Raw genomic sequence first — 22364 nt, forward strand, 5'->3', positions numbered from 1 at the left:
TTTATTGTTGTAGTAACTGCTTGTTTTGTTCATTTATAGGCAAAGATTGAAAATGTGCAGAAAACAGGTTTCATCAAAGGACCAATGTTCAAAGGTGTTGCTTCTAGTCGATTTTTACCCAAAGGCACCAAGACAAAAGTTAATTTGGAGGAACAGGGACGACAGAAGGTGTCTTTCAGCTTCAGCCTTACAAAGAAAACTTTGCAGAACAGGTTTCTGACTGCACTTGGCAATGAAAAGCAAAATGATACTCCAAACTCCCCAGCTGGACCTCTTCAAGTAGACTTGACCCCTAAAATTAAAATGGACATTGGAGATACCTTATCTACTACAGAAGAATCTTCTCCACCAAAATCAAGGGTAGAATTGGGCAAAATTCATTTTAAGAAACATCTGCTTCATGTGACCTCCAGGCCACTGCTGACTACTGCCACAGCAGTGGCCTCTCCACCTCCTCCCATAGTACCATTACCAGCAGTCATAGCAGAATCAACAACTGTAGACTCGCCACCCTCATCTCCACCTCCACCACCTCCACCTCCCCAGGCCACAGCACCCTCACCACCAGCACCAGTAACAGAGCCAGTGGCCTTGCCACACACGCCAATCCCAGTTCTGATGACAGCACCAGTAGATGTAGCAGTTAGATCACTGAAGGAACCACCAGTTACAGCTGTACCAGAATCTTCAGAAGTGGACACTAAGCAGGATGCTGCTGTATCTAATAGTTCAGAAGAACACATAACTCAGAATTCGAATGAGCAAGTAGATACTCCCTCACAAAAAGAAGATTCCCATATTGGGAAGGAAGAAGAAATTCCAGATAGTTCTAAGAGTAATCTGAGCTCCAAAAAAACAGGCTCTAAGAAGAAATCCTCACAATCTGAAGGCACCTTTCTTGCTTCAGAATCTGATGAAGATTCTGTACGGACTTCCTCAAGTCAAAGATCACATGATTTAAAATTTTCAGCAAACATTGAAAAGGAAAGAGATTCAAAAAAGAGCTTAGCACCTTTAAAAAGTGAGGACGTAGGGAAATCGTCACGATCTAAAACAGAGAGAGATGATAAATATTTTAGCTATTCAAAACTTGAAAGAGATACTCGGTATATATCTTCTCGATGTAGATCAGAGAGAGAGCGAAGGCGGAGCAGATCTCGTTCTAGATCTGACAGAAGCTCTAGAACTAGTTTATCCTATTCCCGGTCGGAACGATCCCACTATTATGACTCTGATCGTCGCTACCATCGGAGTTCCCCTTATCGAGAGAGGGCACGCTATTCTCGGCCATATACAGATAACAGAGCTCGAGAGAGTTCTGACTCAGAAGAGGAGTATAAGAAGACCTACTCAAGGCGCACCTCCTCTCATTCCTTCTCTTACAGAGACCTAAGGACATCATCATCCTATTCTAAATCTGATCGGGACTGCAAAACTGAGTCCTCTTACTTAGAGATGGAGAAGAGGGGAAAGTATTCTTCAAAACTAGAAAGAGAATCCAAAAGGACTTCAGAAAATGAAGCCATGAAAAGATGTTGTTCTCCCCCTAATGAACTGGGATTCCGACGGGGGTCATCCTATTCCAAGCATGATAGCAGTGCTTCCCGTTATAAATCTGCCCTTTCAAAATCTATATCCAAGTCTGATAAATTTAAAAATTCTTTCTGTTGTACAGAATTAAATGAGGAAATCAAACCGTCTCATTCTTTTAATTTACAGGCTCCTTGTTCAAAAGGTAGTGAATTAAGAATGATTAGTAAAATTCCTGAAAGAGAAAAGACTGGGTCTCCATCTCCATCAAATCGATTAAATGATTCACCTACTTTTAAAAAGCTAGATGAATCACTTATTTTTAAATCTGAATTTATAGGACATGATAGCCATGATAGTATTAAGGAATTAGACTCTTTATCTAAAGTGAAGAATGATCAATTAAGAAGTTATTGTCCCATAGAATTAAATATAAATGGATCTCCTGGGGCAGAATCTGATTTGGCAACATTTTGCACTTCTAAAACTGACACTGTTTTGATGTCTTCTGATGATAGTGTGACTGGATCGGAGGTATCCCCTTTGGTCAAAGCATGCATGCTTCCATCAAATGGATTTCAGAATATTAATAGATGTAAAGAGAAAGACTCGGATGATACTTGCATGCTACATAGTAAGTCAGGAAGCCCATTTAGAGAAGCAGAACCTCCAGTGTCGCCACACCAAGATAAACTCATGTCTTTGCCAGTTATGACGATAGATTATTCTAAAACTGTAATTAAAGAACCAGTTGATATGACAGTTTCTTGCTGTAAAACCAAAGATTCAGAGATATACCGTACTTCAAATGACAACAGCCCTTCTTTGCATCATTCTGAAGCTGAAAAGATTGAGCCTTCAGTTACACAGATTTCTTCAAATAGCTTTATGAATGTGCATTTGAAATCAAAAACAGTTATATGTGATAACAGAAATCTGACAGATCAGCACTCAAAATTTGCATGTGAAGAATATAAGCAGAGTGTTGGTAGCACTAGTACAGCTTCTGTTAATCATTTTGATGGTTTATATCCACCTATAGAGAGCTCAGGCATTGCTTCATCTCTTCCAAGTCTTCCACCAGGAATAAAAGTGGACAGTTTAACTCTCTTGCAGTGTGGAGAGAACACATCTCCAGTTTTGGGTGCTGTGCTGAAGAGTAAAAGCACAGAGTTTTTAAAGCATGCAGAGAAAGAAACAGTAGAAGTAGGTAGCGGCCTGCCTGATTCAGGAAAGGGATTTGCTTCTTGGGAAAACAGGCATAATAATGGGTTATCTGGGAAATGTGTGCAAGAGGCTCAAGAAGAAGGGAATTCCATATTGCCTGATAGAAGAGGAAGAGCAGAAATCTCTTTGGATGAAGGAGGAGGAAGAGGACATGCGCATAATTCTGATGACTCAGAAGTTGTATTTTCTTCTTGTGACTTGAATTTAACCATGGAAGACAGTGATGGTGTAACATATACCTTAAAATGTGACAGTAGTGGGCATGCCTCAGAGATTGTATCTACTGTCCATGAAGATTATTCTGGTTCTTCTGAAAGTTCAAGTGATGAAAGTGACTCTGAAGATACAGATTCTGATGATAGCAGTATTCCAAGAAACCGTCTTCAGTCTGTTGTGGTAGTGCCAAAGAATTCTACTTTGCCCATGGAAGAAACAAGTCCTTGTTCTTCTCGGAGCAGTCAAAGTTACAGACACTATTCTGACCACTGGGAAGATGAGAGATTGGAGTCAAGGAGACATTCATATGAGGAAAAATTTGAGAGTTTAGCAAGCAAACCCTATTCTCAAACTGAGAAGTTCTTCCATCATAAAGGGACAGAGAAGAATCTGGAAATTTCTTTCACACAGCCCAGCAGAAAACAAATAGATAACCACCTGTCTGAAATGGCTCATCCTCAGAGTGATGGGGTTGATAGTACAAGTCATACAGATGTGAAATCTGACTTTCTAGGTCATCCAAATTCTGAGGAAACTGCAAAAACCAAAATAGCTTCTAGGCAGCAAGAAGAGCTGCCAGTTTATTCTTCTGATGATTTTGAAGATGTCCCAAATAAGTCTCGGCAACAGATCACTTTCCCTAACAGGCCAGATAGTAGACTGGGAAAAACAGAGTTGAGTTTTTCTCCCTCTTGTGAGATCTCCCGAGTGGATGGTTTCCGCTCATCAGAAGAGCTCCGAAGCTTAGGGTGGGAGTTCTCTCAACAAGAAAAGCCTACTACCACATACCAACAACCAGACAGCAGCTATGGAGCCTGTGGTGGACACAAGTATCAGCAAAGTGCAGAACATTATGGTGGGACACGTAATTACTGGCAAGGCAATGGCTACTGGGATCCCAGATCAGCAGGTAGACCTCCTGGAACTGGGGTTGTGTATGATCGAATTCAAGGGCAGGTACCAGATTCCTTAACAGATGACCGTGAAGAGGAGGAGAATTGGGATCAACGTGGAGGATCTCATTTTTCAAGCCAGTCCAATAAGTTTTTTCTATCCCTTCAGAAGGACAAAGGGTCAGTACAAGCACCTGAAATAAGCAGCAATTCCATTAAGGACACTCTAGCTGTGAACGAAAAGAAAGATCTTCCAAAAAACTTAGAAAAAAATGATATGAAAGACAGAGGGCCTCCTAAAAAAAGGAGACAGGAATTGGAGAGTGATTCTGAAAGTGATGGTGAACTTCAGGACAGAAAGAAAGTTCGAGTGGCGGTAGAGCCGGGGGAAATAGCAGTACCCCCAGGCTCAGCACTGGTTGGGCCTTCTTGTGTCATGGAGGACTTCAGGGACCCACAGCGATGGAAAGAATATGCCAAGCAAGGGAAGATGCCCTGTTACTTTGATCTAATTGAAGAAAATGTTTATTTGACAGAAAGGTAAGCTGGCTTAATACTTGTCCAACAAATTTTAACCTCTTTTTGTTTAAAAAAAAAAAAGTTAGCTTTCAACAGTTCAGAATATATGAGGTCAATTGTATGAAATATAGTTTCGTGATATACATTAAAAAGTCGAAAAAGTATTTACCTATTTAGATTTGATGTCATAGGGTCTTTCCTTCAGTATCCCTTCCCCCCCCCCCAGGAAGGGGATGTCTAAATTATTTTTTATTTGGGGGGGGTCTCATTACCTCTTTGGTTCTGAAAGTATGATTTAGGCCAGCCCTATTTTTCTTAAATTCCTTTTACATGTGTAACTAGTGAAAAATGAAACAAAATTTCAGCAAAGTAGTCTGCGCTTAGAGAAGAAGAAGGTAGTTGCCTGGATTTTTTTTTCCTTCTCGAAAATGCTCAGAATGAAGTATCTTTGAAAGATACTTTATGAAGCTGGAACTAGACTAGAACACCATTTTCTGTCTGGTTTTTTAGTCTATTGCTAATAGATTAAATTTGGCAGTAGCATAACCACTATTTTAGAATTAAGTGGTAAAACGGTTTACTACAGATTCCTAACATGAAACAGGTATAATGAGAACAGGAGTAATGAAATTTCTCCATATTCCTCTAGAGCAGAGCTTCGAAGCTTGCTTTCTTTCACCCTTCCTCAACAGTCTTCTTGTTTTCCCAATATAAGTATGTGTTGAATGTGCCTTTTTAAAAAAATCTGTAGTCTTCCAACCCTTTACCTTCTCCTTTTGGAAATTTCTCCTCTATCTAAGAATCTACCTAGCCATCATCCCTTTAAGTGTTAAAAAAAATTTTTTTTTATAATGAAATTTTTCATTGTGGTTAGAGTTAAAATTAGGTCTCTTGAAAAGTTTTTCATAAACAAAAAACCTTTTTTGGGGTGCCTGGATTCAGTTGATTGAGCATCCAGCTCTTGGTTTTGACTCAGATCATGATGTCAGGTTTGTGAGATCGAGCCCCGTGTCAGGCTCTGTGGTGGGCATGGAGTCTGAGATTCTCTCTCTCCCTCTTCCCCTCCCTCCGCACACGTGTTTTCTCTCTCTCTGAATACATAAATAAATCTTTAAAAAATAAAATAAAAACCTTTTTATGATATAGGGAGCCTCTTACAGTTATAGTCATTTACATCTAGTAACTTAGGTTTAAATTTAAAATATTGAATATTTAAAGTAGTAGTTTTTAGGAGTTGTGTGAGTACATTGATGAAATCTCCAGGGTCTTTGTAAAAGACTAGAAGTAAAACTAATCAACCCAGCCCTCTGGGATTTACTCAGCAGTGAGATCAGGTACATATAAGACCATGCAAATAAATCTGGTTGGTGGGAACATTAGAGAGCCATTTTGGAGTGGGAACCATTTATATGTACTCACATTTTTAAAGTGCCTTTTGTTGCTGGGCCTTTAGGAGCCCCCAAGAACACAAATTATTATTATAAAATGGTATTGAGAATAGTGAAAAAATTTTCTTATGTCTAATGAAAATAGGGTTACCCGAATCTGTGCCCATTAGTCCTTATAGAGCAATACAAAATAAAGCTACTGCTGATTTTTCAAAATTACGGTTCTTAAGGTACTTGTAAATAGGTACTTGGTTTATCTTTAGTTCTGTTTCTTCAGGCTAAGAATATTCATACGCTCATTAGTGAATGATACCTTGAATTGATCCAGATGAGTCATTCTTGTTACTTAAACTTAGTTGAAGCTATCAGGACACTCTCAGGTACTTTATAAATTGGGACTGTAATGGAACATATGTTGAAGATGAAAGCAGATTAGTTAGGAGATTAAGACAGCCACATAGAGCAGCTGTGCTCTTCACTGATGGTTGGAGAGTCAGACTGCCCTAATCTTAAGAACGAGATCTTCTTCAGCCAGCTTTGATTTTTTTTTTTTTTTTCTTTTTGGCAAGGGTCAGAAAGTTCAACATAAAGGCCAGGAAATAATCACATTTTCACTTTTTCTTTGCAAACCCTGGCATAGGGATTTATGAGCCCAATCTGTTTGAAAAGTTTCCCTTTTTACCCCCAAATAAGTTAGTCTGTGTTGAGAAAATTTAGTCCTCTGATTATTCTGTGATACATGGTTATTCTGTAATACAGTTCTGTAAATTATACTTCATTCTTTTTTTTTAATCATTCAGTTTTCTTTTAAACAAGATTTATGCAGTGTTACTGAAAGATTCTCCGAAAGATTTATTGAGTCAAACTCGTAATTAAAAAGTCTTATCTTTCAGGAGTGCCTGGGTGGCTCAGTCTATTAAGCGTCTGACTTTTGGTATCACCTCAGGTAGTGATCTCAGGGTCTTGAGATTGAGCCCTGCGTGGAGCTCTGAGCTGGGCATGGAGCCTGCTTGATATTCTCTCTCTCTCTCTCTCTCTCTCTCTCTCCCCCCCCTTCCCCTCTCCCTCTGCTCCTCCCCCACTGCTTGTGTGTGTGCACATCTCGCTCACTCTCTCTAAAAGAAAAAAAACTCTTATTTTTTAATTTATTTTTTTCAACTTCTTTTCTTCCTCAGTCTCTATTTATGTTTTATAAATTAAATAAATAATCTTTTCTTCCTCAACCATTATTTGCTCATCCAGGAGGACTGATTCTCCACTTTAATCAGCTGTGTCACTTTTTGATTCTCACAAGTTTTCCTATTTTTTTCCTGAGCCAAATATGACAATTAACACTTGAAATTGCTCAGAATTTGAGGCTTAGCTGAAATGGACTAGGAAATGAGGGCTGAGTCCAAAGTGATAGACTTGAACTTACCCTATCCTCCCATTTGCCAGGGCTAAAGGTTGCCTCTCATTCTCTTTGCAACATAAGTGTTAGTGTTTTCAGTCTCACAGATGCTAGTGAGGATGTGTTTTCTTCCTTTTGAATGTTTGACTTAACCAGAATCATTAAATGTGAAACTGAGATTTAGCACATATTTGATTGTGTATGTTGTATCATTGCCAGGAGATTTCTTAAATCAATTCTTACGAACTTTTACCTAATAGAAAGAAGAATAAATCTCATCGGGATATTAAGCGGATGCAGTGTGAGTGTACACCGCTTTCTAAAGATGAAAGAGCTCAAGGTGAAATAGCGTGTGGAGAAGACTGTCTTAATCGTCTCCTCATGATTGAATGGTAAGTAAATTAAAATGCTCTGATTTTGCTCATTCTATTAAATGTCTCAAAATAGTGGAAAGAATTAATAATGAGTCAGATTTAACCTTTCTCTTCTACCTGTTGTCAAGTATTTATAAGCAATGAAATCTCTAATGTATAATAGTGTTTATAAGGAGACAAATTTCCCTTGCGTTGTACGTTATAGTATACATTGTCAGTGCTTTGTAAAGTAGCCCTCATACTAACGTAGTAACCTTTTAGCTCTTACGCTGTTCGTGTCCTGAGAGGTAAGTGTTGATACTTTCTAGCTTTTACTATAAAATGAGATAAAACCCTAGCGTTTCAGAAGTGCATAAAGTAAAATGTCTTCCAAACCTCAATCCCTCTATTTCTGGTCTTTCCAGATACTTTTTATGCCTATATCAACATTCATAGCTATTTCCACTTTTTATGTATAGAAATGAAATCTTTACCATATGTACTTTTTAAAATTTTACCCCCTCACTCTGTCCCACACACACATGAACACACAATTAAATATGTTTTGGAGACCTGTTCAGAGCTACACATACAGACCTAGCTGAATCTTCCCTCGGCTGCTTTATATAGTCTGTTTATAGTTAACTCATAATTATTCATCTTCTATTGAGAGACATTTGCTTTTATATTTTTTTTATAAACCATAAACATCTTTACATTAAAAAATGTGTGATTATTTTTTTTTACCACTTTGATGAAAAATTGTATCATTTTTAACATGGAGAGAATATGGAGATGATGTATAATGTAGATACCTTGTTTTTAGTGTTAAAAAAGTGTTTTCTTTCAAACTCAGTTTTTGTTTTTGCTCATGTTCTAGTGTTATGAGAATAAAACCTATACCTCAGAAAAATAAAGAGAAAGCACTTTGGTATTACTTTATCTAAAAAAAAAAATAGAGATGACAGTACACATGTAGGAAGAGGAGACACAAGAGTTAGCATTATTCTCCTAACTTGACATTGTTGCTCTTGCCTCTGCGTTTTTTGGACTTTTCCTTCCAACCTTGCTAAAGAGATAGGAAGTACAGGATACATTTCTTCATGTGTTTCCCACAGTCAAACTTAGAGTAGTTGTCAGGATCAGGTTCAAATTTAAGCTGGTGTTCAGAGCTCTTCATAGTAGATCAACAACCTTCCATCTTCTAGCAGCCCACTTTTCTTACCAGTCATCTTCTGCTGTTTTGTTCTCCTTTCCTCAAGTGGGCCTTGTTTCCTATATCTGCACCCAGGCAGGCGCTGTTGTGTCTCTTGTTTGTTGTTGTTGTTGTTGTTACTTGTTTGTTTTTTTCCACATCCTATGTGTCATTAGAGATTCTGCTTTGAAGAATTAATTTTCTACACTTCTCATTTCAGTTCTTCTCGGTGTCCAAATGGGGATTATTGTTCCAATAGACGGTTTCAGAGAAAGCAGCACGCAGATGTGGAAGTCATACTCACAGAGAAGAAAGGCTGGGGCTTGAGAGCTGCCAAAGACCTTCCTTCGTAAGTTATGTTTTAATCCTCTTTCACTTCATTTTTGTGTTATTGAAGTTGGTTAGCTACTTTGTAGGAAAATAATGTGTCTGTTACACTGAGGTTTAATGATTATTGTAGGGGCGCCTGGGTGGCTCAGTTGGTTAAGCGTCTGCCTTCGGCTCAGATGATGATCCCCAGGTCCTGGGATTGAGTCCTGAATTGGTTCCTTGCTCAGTGGGGAGCCTGCTTCTCCCTCTGCCTGCCACTTCCCCTGCTTGTGCCTGCACACTCTCTCTCTGACAAGTAAATAAATAAAATTAAAAATATATGTATTTTAAATTGTTTCCCAAAGCCCTTTAGCTTTTCTAAGCTTCTTTCAAAGAACGCTGCTTTGGTAAAATACACTAGGAAAGAGTGTTTCCAGGTTTCCCACATTTTCCTACTCGTATAACTTCCATATGCTGATGGGAGTGTCAGTTTCATGTTTTAGTTACAAACTATTTAGATGTTCACTGGTAGAGCATTTCCATTGAACAGGACATATTGTCAGATATGCGAAGGATGAGGAGGACTTTGGAACTAATCTGCTACTTAGTGTTAAATACCATAACATTCTCTGTATTATTATACCTATTTCTTCGCTATCAAAGATACTAAATAAGCAAGGAAAGACCAATCGGGTGGAAGGTAACTGAAAGACGCCAAGGAGAGAGATTAATCATAATTATTGATAAATACTAGGGAAAACTCACAGAGAATGCAGTGAGAGAAAAGGTCTGTTTGACCTTTAACATCATCAGAGACCTCTGAGTAAAGGCAGTAGAAGGGCTGCTATGTTTAAATTGCCGTCTTTTCTCCTAGGACATAAAGCCTCTAATATTTCAGTGGCTCCTGATTTCTTCAGAGCTGCTTCTCAGCTGTAAATCACTGTTTTCATGATAATAAACCAGATTTGAATGTTTATCTAGTTAGATCAGGGATACACATTTTGGTAGTATGTATAAATGTAGAAGTGTCTTAGAATCAACATTTTTGGAAAAGTATTAGAAAGGAGAAAAACTCAGATGCTAGGTACTTCACATATATTTTAATTGTTTCCTGTATAATACCACATTTATTCACTTAGCAATATTTCATTAAATCCATTATTTTTTTACATGGTTGTATGTTTTCCATATAGCTCCTAGGCAGGAAGTGCTATTGTTTCCCTTTTGTTTTGCCAGGAACACCTTCGTCCTAGAATATTGTGGAGAAGTACTTGATCATAAAGAGTTTAAAGCCCGGGTAAAGGAATATGCACGAAACAAAAACATCCACTACTATTTCATGGCCCTGAAGAACGATGAGGTGAGCAGCATGAATGTGTTTGCTTTGAAACGGATCTGGAAATTGTTGAGTTTGAAAGGGTCATTGATACGGACAGATCTTTAAAAGACATTAAGTGACAAAAAAGAGGAGCAGAATAGTATAGATAGTTTTTGTTTACAAAAAGAGTGGGAGAGGGTAATATTTACATATATATGTAAATGTAAACATACATGCTTCATATTATAACTCTTAAAAGTTACTGATACCCCCAAAAGAGTTTTTTTGATGTGAGTTATATTTGTCAATACTTACATAAAAATTAAAGCTGAGAAATTGAAAAATATTTATTAAACCACCGAAGAGTAACAAGACCATTATATGTTGACATAAATGTTTTTATGAAGATAAAGCATTTTCAAATAATTTTTGTTTTAAACACGAGGAGTGCCATTGTTTTACGTTTTTACAAATCTCTTTAATGTCTGGTGTAATAAAATTCAACTAGATTCTCATATCTGTCTCTCTATTCAGTCCTGGAAAACCTAATTTTAGGTCCTACCCCAGGACCTGCTGAATCTAATTCCGGGGGTGGGTCCAGCAGGAGTTTTAAGGAGCTCTCCAGGGACTTCAGATATGCACTGTAGTTTGAGAGCTACTGCACTGTGCACTTTAAAATGGCGTTTTATACCCTTGAAGTGTAATTGGAATATAAGAGGATGTAAGAAGTAGCTAAAAGTAAATGGCAGAGATATTGGTAGGTATGGAGATAATTTTGCTTGTAAGTAAGATGTTGATAGTTAGCAGATCTCCCTGAGGAAGCAGTTGGATATTTGTCACTTGGATGTGTCTATACATGAAAGAGGAAGAGGGGTTGGGAATGCAGGTCGTGCATTTGCCTAATGTCTTTCCTTTGCAAAACATACATGTATTTTAAGGTCTCATTTCTAACTCTTAAAATGATCCCTTTCCCTAGATAATAGATGCCACTCAGAAAGGAAACTGCTCTCGTTTCATGAATCACAGCTGTGAACCAAACTGTGAAACTCAAAAAGTAAGTCGAAGTAGATTTAAAGTTTGGGATATTTGTTAAGATTGCTCTTCTCTTAATTTTAGATTCTACATCAAGGGTACCCATGGATTTTATTTTTTAATCATTTTAATCGTTTTTTCCTACTCTGTTGTTAAAAATCTTATTTTGAAATAAGTTTAGATTTATAAAATACTGAAAAAACAGTACCGAGTTCCATGTACTTCACCTAGCTTCCCCAAATGTTCACATTTACATAGCCATTATACAATTACCCAGTCCAAGAAATACTATTAACTGTCGACTGTTTTAAAGTCTTTATTTAGATTTTGCCACCTGTCATTTTTCTGGACTAGGATCCAATCCAGGAACTCCCATTGCATTTAATTGTCACCTCTCTTTGCCCATAAATTTTAGCTATTATTTCAAAGGTACCAAAATACAAAACAAATTTAATTTTGAAGTCCAGCGTGTACTATTATATTGAGATTTTTATCAGTTCTTATCCAGGTGCCAAATTAGGTGGTTTTAATAACATAAGGGGCTGAATGGCCATAGATGAGAGGGATTATATGTGATATGCATGTGGTTACAGTGCTTCTCCTCAGCAAGGCTGGGCTCTGGGTCTTGCTTATCTCTCTGTCCCTGTGCCTGGCACATAGTTGACACTTGATACATTCGTTTATTGAATTTGATAAAACATTTTGAAGTAATGATTTTAGTACTCTCTAATTTGTGTTTTGAGCTTAGATGAAACAATATATATATGTTAGAACATTGGTTCTTTTTTTAGGCGAAGAAGGCTATAGTCCCACTCCCTAGAGAAGTATCACGGTTCCCTCTCATATTAAAATATTGTTTTTCACTCCTGGATATTTTTTGTCCTTTGATCTATGTACTAATATATCTTAGATATGGCCCTTCTAAGACCCAAGCCATATAATAAATAGGAGAACCCAGTCTGTAATCATTTAACCTAAGTTCTGGTTCTAGTTTTGCCTGCAGCTGGTGGCCATGTGTCTAACTGTGAGACTGCAGTTGTACTGTGTCCCTTCATCTCTTTAAATCTGGGTTTTTTCATCAGTAACATGTTCACATGGTCTGGATAGGAGCTCTACAGTTGACTTACATCTTACATGTTTTGGAGCTACAAGTTCTAACCCCTGTGTATTTACTCCCATTTTAATTCTTGAGTTTCAGGCAGCTGTTCTCATGCTTCCCTTCCCTTTCACTACACTCAGTCATATGACCACCGCTTCATGAAATTAAACATTTGGCGTCATTGTTTATATAGTTCCATGTTCCATCTTAGAATAAGATGTTACTTTTAACATAACATAAAGTAATACCAATTTGCCTGTAATAGTCAATGACACCAAGCGTTCCCTATTTGTCTGTTTTTAGTACAAGTGAATATTTACTGTGTGGAAATGTATTTTAGACAAGTTAAAGTAGCAGTTACTTTTATTAGAGACAAATTATAGATGATACTCAATCTGGTGGTATGAAATAAGAGTAACACTTAAGGGGCGCCTGGGTGGCACAGCGGTTAAGCGTCTGCCTTCGGCTCAGGGCGTGATCCCGGCGTTATGGGATCGAGCCCCATATCAGTCTCCTCCGCTATGAGCCTGCTTCTTCCTCTCCCACTCCCCCTGCTTGTGTTCCCTCTCTCGCTGGCTGTCTCTATCTCTCCGTCAAATAAATAAATAAAATCTTTAAAAAAAAAAAAAAAAAGAGTAACACTTAAATATGATAGTTTATTTGAAGAAAAAAGTTCCCTATTTGCTATTTGGAAAAGCTTTTATTGTCTAAAGGCACATGCATAATTAAGGCAGATGATGATCTTTAAAGAAAAACACACAGATTAATCAGTTACTATTAATTTCTTTTCTTTTAAAAACAACATCTCAGTGGACTGTGAATGGACAACTGAGGGTTGGGTTTTTTACCACCAAACTGGTTCCTTCAGGCTCGGAGTTAACATTTGACTATCAGTTCCAAAGATATGGGTGAGTATTGTACTTATTTTGTTTTGCTGCTTCTGATGGGGAAATGGGCTGTTTAGATATAGAGATATAAAACTTTGATGTGAATTACTGAAAAGTTATATGTACCACCAGGTCTTTACTCTTTCAGTTTTGTGTGTTTTTCCTACTGTATGACACTTGTGGCCGTTAAGGGATTTGTACGGGATTTACATAATCTTTCTCTGAATTTCATGCTGTTTTATTCATATAATTATCTTTCATATGTAATTTTTAAAAACCCTTTTTATTATGGAAATGTCTGCTGTGTGTGTGTGTGCGCGTGTGTGTGAATGTAAAGAGAATAGTATAATAAATCCCTGTGTATCCATCATTTATCTGTTACCAACTCATGACTAATCTTTTCTGATCTATACCACATTGTACTGTGAAAGATAATTTACTTGTTCTCTCTAACCAAAATAATGACTGATGAAGTAGCAGTGAATACCCCTAGCATCTATATTGTGGTTTCATAGAACCCCACTAAAAGGAACAGGGTTCCTTGAAGTGTCTGATTTCACGTTAAGACAGAAATTGAAGAAGGTGATATTGGATTATTTTGTTGTATCAGAAAACCTGTTATAAAAGATGAGAGTCATGTCAAAAGGACTTGGACCTAGCTTGAATAAGCTCTCATAATAGTGAGAGAGTTCTTATTAACACTTAAGCATCAATAAGCGTAATAACTACAGTGGTTTGAAACCGATTATGTAAAAGCCATGAGATTTAATGATATTTTAAAAATAAAACTACATTAGTCGTAATAGAAGGGATCCAATTCATGATTTTTATTTATTTTTTCATGTTTTAGCTATTTTTTATCGTGGAAAATGTCACATAACATAAAGTTCACCTTTTTAACCATGTTTAAAGTATACAGTTTAGTGGCATGTAGTACAGTCACATTTTGTACAACTATCACCACTCTCTAGTTCCAGAACATTTTCATCACCCCAAAAGTAGACCCCATTTGTGTTAAGCTGTCATGCCCCATTTCCCCCTTTTTCTAGTCCCTGGCAAACACTAATCTACTTTCTATATCTGTGGATTTTTCTGGATGTTTCACATAAATGGAATCATACAAATGTTGTCCTTTGTGACCTCATTTAGAAAACATTCAGTGTTTTCAAGGTTCATTCATGTTGCAGCATGTACCAATAGTTCATTCCTTTTTTTATGGCTAAGTAATATTCCACTGCATGTATATACCATATTTTGTTTATCCATTCATTTGTCAGTGGGCATTTGGGTTGTTTCCACTTTTTTGCTATTGTGAATAATGCTACAGTGAATATTGGTGAATAAATCAATTCATGATTTTTAAAAAGTAGTTTAAAAGTTAAAAAAGGAAAAAAAAAGTCAAGCATTTATCCTGCCTTCCCCAAGTGAATTCTTCTTTAGGTTAAACCAAATAGTTGATGAGAGGAAGTTCTTCTTTTGGAGGTCATTTCAGCTAATAAATGAAGTAGTAATGGTATCACGTTTTGCAGCACCTTGTGAACGAATGGATCTAGGCAGTCAGTGGTGTAGCAGTCAGGGGATGAGTGCTGACCAGGTTGTATGTAGGGCTCCTACGTTGTATTTTTTCCACGTGTATTTGCACTGCCCTCTTTGAAGGAAGGGGTACTAGAAATCAAGTGCTATTTGTGATGTCCTGCTGTATTGATTGAATAATTTATTTTTATGCCTTTGATTAGTAATGTCATAAACTAAATCTATCAGTTTACTTTTGGTACAGTTTTTCATGCTTTCCTCAGGTCACAGAATAAATAAATGGCCGTGATGGTTTGTACCCAGGCTTGTAGACTTAGGCCTGTGTTCTTTCCACCACTTTTCCTTGACTCCATGGTTATACTTATGTATTACTGTGTTTCTTATCTAATATCTCATCCTTATGTGGTAACTTTTAATAATCATGTGTTTCCTTTTATGTATCCTGTACATATTGAATTTTGTATCTGTGTATATGTATTTATAACAATACATTTTGTTTGTTCTGTGTGCCAGTTAAATATTTACATATTAAGAGATATTGAACTATTTAAGCAGTTTTGTTCTCAGCTCAAATATGTTATGATCTTTTATTTTTATACATTAGTGTGTACTCATAAAATGAAGAAATTACTCATTAACTTCTTGGCTGATTTTAATAAGGGAAGGTTGGAAAAAGAATGAATATTTTTTAAGAGCAGTTGTCAGGCATTTCCTTTAAATTAGTATCAGTTTTGTTGGAGTCTCTTAAAGTAATTACTTGTTTTAGGCTGAATTGACTTCTCTTTTGTATGTGATTGTTGTATTGTTGACATTTTTATATGGTTTACTTTCACATAACTGACATCTTTCCAATGCTCTTTAAAACAGAAAAGAAGCTCAGAAATGTTTCTGTGGGTCGGCTAATTGCCGAGGTTACCTGGGAGGAGAGAACAGAGTCAGTATCAGAGCAGCAGGAGGAAAAATGAAGAAGGAACGATCCCGTAAGAAGGATTCAGTAAGTGTTTCATCCTCTCTTTCAACTTTTACCATATATGTTTTAAGAAGGGGGGTAGCTTTTCTGATTGGAATTTGAAAAGTCATACTACAACCAGGGAAAGTCAGGATCAGATGAGATAACCAGGAAAAGAATTATGGTTGCTATTTTTATTTCAGGTTCATAGAGATTAGAATTAGTTACCGAGAACTATTAAAGTCGTCTTGTAAACACATGGGCTAATAGTTTTTTTGGAGCCTGTAAAACTCGTAATCCTAAGTACAAATGAAATGTTTATCTGCTAACTTACTTAAGGCATTCCTAATCTTTGTTTTTTGTTTGCAACTCTTAAAAGTTTGCAAGTGTTCTTACAGACTCTGAAAAACCTCTTTGGAGTATAAGGTGAGTTTTGAGAGGTGACAGGCAACCCAAGAGTGAGAATGGAATGATGAAAGTGGTCTTTTCATTTACTACATTAGCATAGTAATCAATAGCCTTTTTTGGACCCTAGCTCACCGTAGTTACTACTGGAGGAAGGAGCTCTCTTGTTAATAAAGGGACTTTTACCCGGGACAAGGTCTAAGTGTTGTTTTATTAAAATCCCCCCTCCCTTTTTCAGAGGATCCCTTCACCAGAACAGTATTTCTCAGCCTCAGAACCACCTGGCAGGGCACATTTCTGGGTCCATCCCCAGATCTATGAATCTTAGTGGAGAGCTAGGAGCAGGGGCTAGGGGGCTAAGGGGATTAGTCAGCAAATTCCCCTATGATTCTTTAGCAGTTAGCTCATGCCTGGGCTTTTCAGGAACCAGTACGGTAAGAATTATAAATGGCTACATAAATTAAGTATAAATTACTGCTTAGATGAGGAGATAGAAGATGTATTGGGGCAAGGGGATAAAAGTGTAATAGTTAAAAGGTGATGTCAGTAAGCCCAAATTAATTGGGGAGAATTAATTATGGAACATCTGAATTCTGTAAGAAGATATAGATAGCAAAAAACATTGGAGAGGGCAGTTGAAAAATAAGAAAGGCCATTTAAAAAGTGCCAAAAAGCAAAGTTTCAACAAATATGGGTGTTGGCAGACCACCCAAGATGAACACATGTTCTTTAGAGTAGAGTATTGTGTGTGCTTCAGCTGTCTTTTTGGAGAGCATATATACCGTAATGGTCTGCCAGGCACTCAGCTAAGCACTTGACACATTAACTCATGTAATTCTCACAGTAAGTCCTGAAATTGGGTACAAGGATTTTTCCTTTCTTACACATGAGAGTACTAAGGCATCACCCAGCAGGTAATGAAAATGAACTAGCTCTTGTGTTTGCTCTTAACCATTATGTTGTACTGCAAGTTGTAGAGAGCAGTTTCATCCTCTCCCAACTCAAACAGTTGTGGTCATAACAGCCAATGTTGCTGTGTGCCAGAAAATAAATTTTAAAATTGTGGGGCGCCTGGGTGGCACAGTGGTTAAGCATCTGCCTTCGGCTCAGGGCGTGATCCTGGCGTTATGGGATCGAGCCCCACATCAGGCTCCTCCACTATGAGCCTGCTTCTTCCTCTCCCATTCCCCCTGCTTGTGTTCCCTCTCTCGCTGGCTGTCTCTCTCTCTGTCGAATGAATAAATAAAATCTTAAAAAATAATAATAATAAAATAAAATTGATTAAGTTGTTTTGTGTAGAGTTTTAGAAATGGTATAGTATGTTTATTTCTGCAATTTGGGTTTTTTTTTTAACTCTTATTTTAAAATTTGATCCACAGTGATAAATATGTAAACGTATTTTTAACTGCTGTGTTTTTCATCATAGAAGTTTGTATATAGTCCTGCTAATGAACAGTAGTGTTTTTAAGCTTATGCTATTAATGTCACAGTTAGTATCTGTACGTTTCTCTTCTGCACATGTTTCTTTAAGGTGTATTCATGGAAGTAGAGTCACTGGGTCATAGCCTGTTAGCCACCTTGACTTGACTGTTGCAGGAAATTTTTCTCGAAACTTCATTAAGATTGCTTTTATTTTTAACTCTCATTTTCTTATAATTGATAGTTTATCAGAACAGCCACAAAGTCGTCATTAAACATGTTGACCTATGCTAAAATCGCCATAAAAACTTCCCTTTGGCTATCTCCTGTTCTCAAAACTTACAGAATAAACATTTTTTAAAAACTATATTATTGTAGGGAGTATGCTTGTAATATGATGGTTTCTTAGGCAGTGTTATACCTCCATCATACCATTATCAGATGGCTTTCTATCTGATAAGATTCGAGAACAATCCCAAGGCACGAAAGTGTAGGCATTCCTTTTCTTTCTTTGCTTGTGTTTATTCTGATAATGGTGTGTCTTATCTGTATAGGCTTTGGCATTATAGACTGAATTAGGTGTAACATGAATCCAGTCATTATGGGTTGCTCCAGGTATGAATTTGAAGTTATTCTGGAATTAGAATGCTTTGGATAAAACTTTGCCCAGATAGAGGAATGACCTAGAATGATTCTAGGTTCCTAGGAGGGTTATTTGGCCTGACTATAATGAAGAGTTGAACTCTAGTTTAGTTTTACTTGGATTGTCTCCTACTGAAATTCCCTTCTGCATGCTTACATTCTGAATTCTAGTCAGCTATAGTTGAGAATCTTGGGAATTCTTTTGGGAGAGGATGCCATGGAGAGGACAAGATAGTGCAGTTTAAAGTGTAGTTTTGCATATTTTAACTATTAAGAAGAATATGTTAATAGTACTAGAGCCTGCATCCCCCGTATCAGCCCTTGATTGGTAAACATTTTTTTATTTCTTGCTCTTATGATTGCATCTATATATAGTCATCTCCTTAACAAAGCTATAAGCTCTTCCAATCGAAGGTGGTTGTCTTTTTTGGGGATGTCACAAACCAGGTAATTAATTACCTGATGTAATTACTAGGTAACTAAATACTTAGCTGATGGAGGTGTATTAAGTCCCTATTATCTGATGATATTTGTTGTTTATAAAGTACATACAGGAAATAGCCTGAAACTTCTCTTAGTCTCTTTTGAGTTTGCGAAACTAATGAGAACTAAATTACACAATAAAGAGGGTGAAAAGGTACGTACTTGCTTTCAACACAGAAGAAACAAGTATTAATATCCAGAATATAAAGAGAGCTCCTACTAATCAATAAGAAAAAAGCCAACACAAAAGAAAAATAAACAGACAACATCCAGATTCTTCACTATTCCAAATAGCCAATAGCCAATAAACATAAAGATGTTCAACCTCATTAGTAATCAGGGGAGTATCAATTAAAACTATCAGATGTCATTTACATGCTTATCAAATTGGTAAAAAGTCTGATGACTTGTAAGAACAGGATCTCCTGCACTGCTGGTGGGGGTGTAAATGGGTACAACCACTTTTTTCTTTTCTTTTCTTTTCTTTTCTTTTCTTTTCTTTTCTTTTCTTTTCTTTTCTTTTCTTTTTTTGAAGATTTTATTTATTCATTTGTCAGAGGCCAGGGACCACACAAACAGCGGGAGCAGCAGGCAGAGGGAGAAGCAGGCTCCCCGCTGAGCGACTTGATCCTAGGGCCCCAGAATCCTGACCTGATCCTATGGCAGACGCTTAACCTACTGAACCACCCAGGTGTCCCTGGGTACAACCACTTTTGAAAACATTTTGGAATTATTTACTGAAAGTGAATGGATGTATCTGGAGTCACAGCAGCATTGCTTATATCATAAAAAGTAGGAACAACTCAAATATCCATTAACACTAACATAAACAAATTATAATGTAATCCTAGACTGAAAAATTAGTCATAAAAGTGAAGGACTATGGCTGCATGCAATAGCGTGGAAGACTTGTAAAATGTAAGGATGAATGAAACACGAGCATGACACGGAAGTTTTGTCCAGTATGATTTCCAGAAAGATTTAAAAAAATAGACAAAATTAAATTATAATATTTAGGGATTTATACACAGATGGTAAACCTATTTTAAAAATCAGAATGATTTTCAGGGGCGCCTGGATGGTGCAGTCGTTAAGCGTCTGCCTTCGGCTCAGGGCGTGATCTCAGCGTTCTGGGATCGAGCCCCCCATCAGGCTTCTCCGCTGGGAGCTTGCTTGTTCCTCTCCCACTCCCCTTGATTGTGTTCCCTCTCTCGCTGGCTGTCTCTCTTTGTCAAATAAATAAATAAAATCTTTTTTTAAAAAAGTACAAAATTAAAAAAAAAATCAATGATTTTCTAAAAAAGTTAAGGAGATGTTATCTCAAAAGCAAAGAGAAGGTATTCTAACAAGGGGAGGGCACAGGGAGCGCTTCAGGGATGCTGGCAATGTTGTCATCCCCCAGTCCTCTTTTCACCTGTATATTGATTGCATGGATATTGCTCACCCGTTTATTAAACTTACTTGTTTACAAATTGTTCATGTACTTTTCTTTATGTATACTGTATTTCATCAGAAAGTATTAAAAATACTGCTTAGAGCCATTAAAGATAGTTCATGGCCAAAATACTAAAGTACTAAAAAAGAGTAAATATAGGGGCACCTGGGTGGCTCAGTCGATTAAGCATATGCCTTCATCTTAGGTCATGATCCCAGGGTTCTGAGATCAAGCCCCGCATCGGGCTCCTTGCTCAGGGGGGAGCCTGATTCTCCCTCTCCTTCTGCCTGCTGCTCCCCCTGCTCATGGTCTCTCTCTCTCTGTCTGACAAATAAATAAAATCTTTTATTTAAAAAAAGAGTAGGGGCGCCTGGGTGGCACAGCGGTTAAGCGTCTGCCTTTGGCTCAGGGCGTGGTCCCGGCGTTATGGGATCGTGCCCCACATCAGGCTCCTCCGCTATGAGCCTGCTTCTTCCTTTCCCACTCCCCCTGCTTGTGTTCCCTCTCTCGCTGGCTGTCTCTATCTCTGGCAAATAAATAAATAAAATCTTAAAAAAAAAAAGAGTAAATAATTTCTTGGACTGATTAAGTACCTAACAGAATAAATTTTTAAGTGCTATAGACTTTTGCATATATGTATAGATGTTCACTTATCAATAATTTATTAAAATATACCTTAATCATTTTTATACCTTTATGTTGATTTTTAGTTACTTCGAATCCTTTCTGGAAGGTGGTGACCCATAAATTAAAAATAAATACTTGTAGTAAATGTAAATTAATGAAAGCAATCAGTTGGTCTCCTGGCTCCCTTCCTCCCAGGTATCCTAAAAGTTATTAATCCCACAATTCACAATTGATTGTCCACTTGAGTACCCTAAGTATGGAAGCTGTATCATGTGGGATTGGCATGATAACTTTTATGTATGTCAGTACAACCATGAAGCTTGTAATTGTAGTGAGAATGTTCAAAGGTTGTTCACCTTGAGTATTTTTTGTTACTTTTACTTCAGTTTCTACATTTTTACCTTTTATTTCCTTAAGAGGAGTGCTACTGTTATTTACCAGTGGCGCTCTGTATACTATAGTATCTATTCAATAAATGTTTATTAAATAAAAAAGTAAGAACTCAGTTTTAGCTCTTAAATGTTCAGAGTCAGAGAATCCTTTCCTGCCTAATTATGAAAAGAAAACCCTACCTCTCTCTCTTTTTTTAAAAAAGATTTGTTTATTTATTTTTTGGGCCGGGGGTCAGGGGGTGGACAGGGACAAGCAGACTCTGCCCTGACTGCAGAGCCCCATGCGGGGCTCAATCTCATGACCTGAGGTCATGACCTAAACTGAAATTAAGAGTCTGAGGCTTAACTGAGCTACCCAGGTGCCCCAGAAAAACCCCATCTCTTAGCCCAGTAGTATTTGCATCTCAAAACCGTCCAAAGTGAGGTTCTGGCTGTTGCATTTGGGGGGAAAGTGGAATTTTAAAGCCCTTGATCTTTCCTATTCTAATCCTCTAGAATTTGAGACACAGGTAGTTTTACATTTAGGATATGCAGGGGAGAAAACATCTTTAAGGAAATTGTCTTGGATTAATATTTAACCATAAATTGGTTTTCCTGAATATGTCCCTAATCGCTTCAAATCATAAGAAGTGATAATGGAAATGAAAAAGAAATGAGCCTTAAATGTACATTTTAGAAGGAAAAAATGAGTTTACATTTCTTCAGCTTCTTGCAAGTAGCGTTTCATGTTTTCTTATTTTTGTTCCTTAGAATTATGTGAGTTTTGTGGTATACAAAATAGAAATGTTAAGTGCCTTGCCTAAAGTTATATTTAGATGATAAAAAATTAGTTAAAAAACGGAAAGTTTCCTTAAGATTCTTGTCTTTCAGATTTGCTTTTTTCTAATTTATTTTCAGTGCATTCTAGACTTTTATCATTTCAGGCCATGTTGGTTTAATGCTGTCTTTATATCTCTTCTGTGTTGGTTGCTGTCTTGTGTAGATTTTATTCTGTTATTGCCACACGAACTATTCTCAAATTCCATTTTGATCAGATTATTTCCCTTTTTTGAATTCAGTAATAGAGCTCTCTTACTCAGTCACATCAAATACAGATTCTTTTACATACCACCTCCAAGATCTC

General features: G+C 37.1%; 1 protein-coding gene across 5 annotated transcripts in view; it reads left to right on the forward strand.

The window, feature by feature from the left end:
- SETD2 (SET domain containing 2, histone lysine methyltransferase) overlaps positions 1 to 22364 on the forward strand; it is a 121909-nt gene that overhangs the window by 32070 nt on the left and 67475 nt on the right. For all 5 annotated transcript variants that reach the window (XR_005834565.1, XM_040628906.1, XM_040628907.1 and 2 more), the window contains exons 3-9: positions 40 to 4406; positions 7424 to 7555; positions 8932 to 9060; positions 10257 to 10380; positions 11315 to 11392; positions 13280 to 13377; positions 15757 to 15883. Coding sequence is in view for 4 of the 5 variants with exons in the window: in XM_040628906.1 (XP_040484840.1) it covers positions 40 to 4406; positions 7424 to 7555; positions 8932 to 9060; positions 10257 to 10380; positions 11315 to 11392; positions 13280 to 13377; positions 15757 to 15883 (5055 nt within the window). In the remaining variant the exon portion in view is untranslated. The remainder of the gene's footprint in view (positions 1 to 39; positions 4407 to 7423; positions 7556 to 8931; positions 9061 to 10256; positions 10381 to 11314; positions 11393 to 13279; positions 13378 to 15756; positions 15884 to 22364) is intronic.

The sequence above is a fragment of the Ursus maritimus genome, unplaced genomic scaffold (genome assembly GCF_017311325.1).
Source record: "Ursus maritimus isolate PB19 unplaced genomic scaffold, ASM1731132v1 scaffold_14, whole genome shotgun sequence".
Taxonomy (NCBI): domain Eukaryota; kingdom Metazoa; phylum Chordata; class Mammalia; order Carnivora; family Ursidae; genus Ursus; species Ursus maritimus.